Raw genomic sequence first — 2,500 nt, 5'->3', positions numbered from 1 at the left:
AAAAATCCATTAGATATTAATTGAAATAGTTAAACTGAACTGAAATGATTCGATGACGATGACTAAGAATCGAACCATAATCAGTAGACTGGACATGAGTGATTGGCTGAAGATGAAAGGAATGTCAACAGAATTAAGACCGCTAGAGGAGACGAAAATGATTAGGCTGGATTAGGGATGATCTGTAGACGTCATAAGATTGGGTGAGTGATTAGCTGAAGAATGGTGGAATTCAAAATAAAACGATCAGGCTGAAGAGGTTGATTGTGATTGGATTTGATAAAAACACTCACCGATTAAAGCATGGACATATGTCTAATAAGAATATAATGCATATGATTATGATACACTGCAAATTTCAAAATGATTAGATATATTATTTGCTGAAAACATAGTGATAGAAATCTCGTTAAAATGTTCAGATTGGATGTGGTATGAGCTCATGGTAAGCAGATTTCAAAATAGATTTTTGTTTGAATCAATCTGTTGGCAACTCAGGTCGCCAAGATTAACTAATAATAATGACGATAATGATGATAATGAGGATAATAATAATAATAATAATAATAATGATGATAAAATAATAATCATGATAATAATATTAATATCAATAATAATGATGATAAATTAAGATAATAATAACACTAAGAATTATAATAATAATAATAATAATAATGATAATAATAATAATAATAATAATAATAATAATAGTAATAATAAAGTAATAAAAAGATAACAATAATAAAAAAATAGTAACAGTAATAAAATAATAACAACAATAATAATAATGATGATGACAATAATAATAACAACAAAGGATAAGGTAAAATTAACAGTGCTAGTCTGAAGACAACAAAATGCGTGTGTTTCCCTCTACAGTTGACGTTTTCATGCTTTCAGTGTGAACAGAGACAAACACCAAATTAATATCTACTGTGATAAACCCCTTTTCTTGCTGTCTTGCCTTTCCCTCTCTTCTGAGTTAATGGTGTGATTGAAATGATGTGAAGTCATGCACTGATTAATGTTCATTAGATTTCTAGATTTGCTAAGACCTTCTACCTGTTATAAAGAGTGGCTGGGAGCATCCTTCACCAACTTATTAATATTGAGTCCGGGCAAAACTACCATTTGCCCTTCTGATATTTAACATTTATATTTAACATTTATATTTATTTAACATTTATAACACATGTACTGACGATCTAATCTGGGACTATGGTTCGTTAAAAGCTCTCAGACTAAGAAAGAAAAACTGCAACTTGTTGTGGCGGAGGATGCTCGCCAGCTAACGTCTCTGTTCGTCTTTTGCCTCATTCATGCAAACTGAGGTGCTGATATTTTGCGTTCTTAAAAACCTGTCAGTTATATTAAAATCTCTGAAACGGAAGCTTATCTATATACGTCGTTTATATTCATTTATATATATATTTATATATAATCACACACACACACACACACACACACACACACACACACACACACACACACACATATATATATATATATATATATATATATATGTATATATATATATATATATATATATATATATATATATATATATATATGTATATATGTATATGTATATATATATATATATATATATATATATATATATATATATAGATAGATAGATAGATAGATAGATAGATAGATAGATATATACATATATACATATGTATGTATATTCACACACACACATGCATACATATTCATATGCATATAATCTCAAGCATTTTCCCTGACTAACAGCAAACCACGTGAACGGCAGAGCAATAACCGGGCCGCGACCCGCCCTGAACTGACCCTCGCGACGAAATCCCAACTAGGACTATAAGCGCCAGAAACCCCCGTACATACCACGGCTTTGTATAAGGTGAGGTTCAACAGGGTTGGATTCGTCTCAATAACGTCGAACTCTTCTTCCCTGGGCTCGAAGCCTTCAGCGTACACCTGGAATGATTACGGGAACGATAATGATGATGATCGCATGGAGAATAGTGATAATAATGATGGAGTGTGTTACTAGCATTAAGAATAAAGATCATTATGAATATGAAAATAATGATAAAGATAGAAGTAATAACAATAATTATTATTATCATCAAAGTCATAATGTTTAACTGCTATGCCGATGGCGATGGTGATGATTATGATGACAATAATGGCAACGATGTCAATAATGACGATGGTGGTCCCAACCCGGTGGTGAATAGACAAACGGATAGACAAACAGACAAACAGACTGCTAATAAATAAACAGACCGACCCTTCACCCCCTCCCCCCTTCCCCTCATGGCTCATCGGCCGGCGAGGTAGACGGATGGAGGGACAAATAAAATGACCGATAGATACACGCTAAGCGATAACCACCCTTCCCCTTCGATGAACTGACAAACATAACAAAAAATGATACCCTGAAAGGGATAGGAGGACGGAAAGCCCTTCCCGCCCTCCGTGGTGCAGCGGCAAGGAAGACGGAGGGACAAAGAGATAA

At 33.6% G+C, this 2,500-nt stretch overlaps 1 protein-coding gene across 7 annotated transcripts in view; it reads right to left on the bottom strand.

Annotated features, from left to right (window-relative positions):
- LOC119598115 (carboxypeptidase M-like) overlaps positions 1-2,500 on the bottom strand; it is a 104,607-nt gene that overhangs the window by 12,120 nt on the left and 89,987 nt on the right. For all 7 annotated transcript variants that reach the window (XM_037947739.1, XM_037947743.1, XM_037947740.1 and 4 more), the window contains one exon: positions 1,864-1,956. In XM_037947739.1, the coding sequence (XP_037803667.1) occupies positions 1,864-1,956 (93 nt within the window). The remainder of the gene's footprint in view (positions 1-1,863; positions 1,957-2,500) is intronic.

This window comes from Penaeus monodon, chromosome 40 (assembly GCF_015228065.2).
Source record: "Penaeus monodon isolate SGIC_2016 chromosome 40, NSTDA_Pmon_1, whole genome shotgun sequence".
Lineage (NCBI taxonomy): Eukaryota > Metazoa > Arthropoda > Malacostraca > Decapoda > Penaeidae > Penaeus > Penaeus monodon.
The sequence above is the reverse complement of the archived record's forward strand: the minus strand, read 5'-3'. Positions and strand labels throughout refer to the sequence as shown.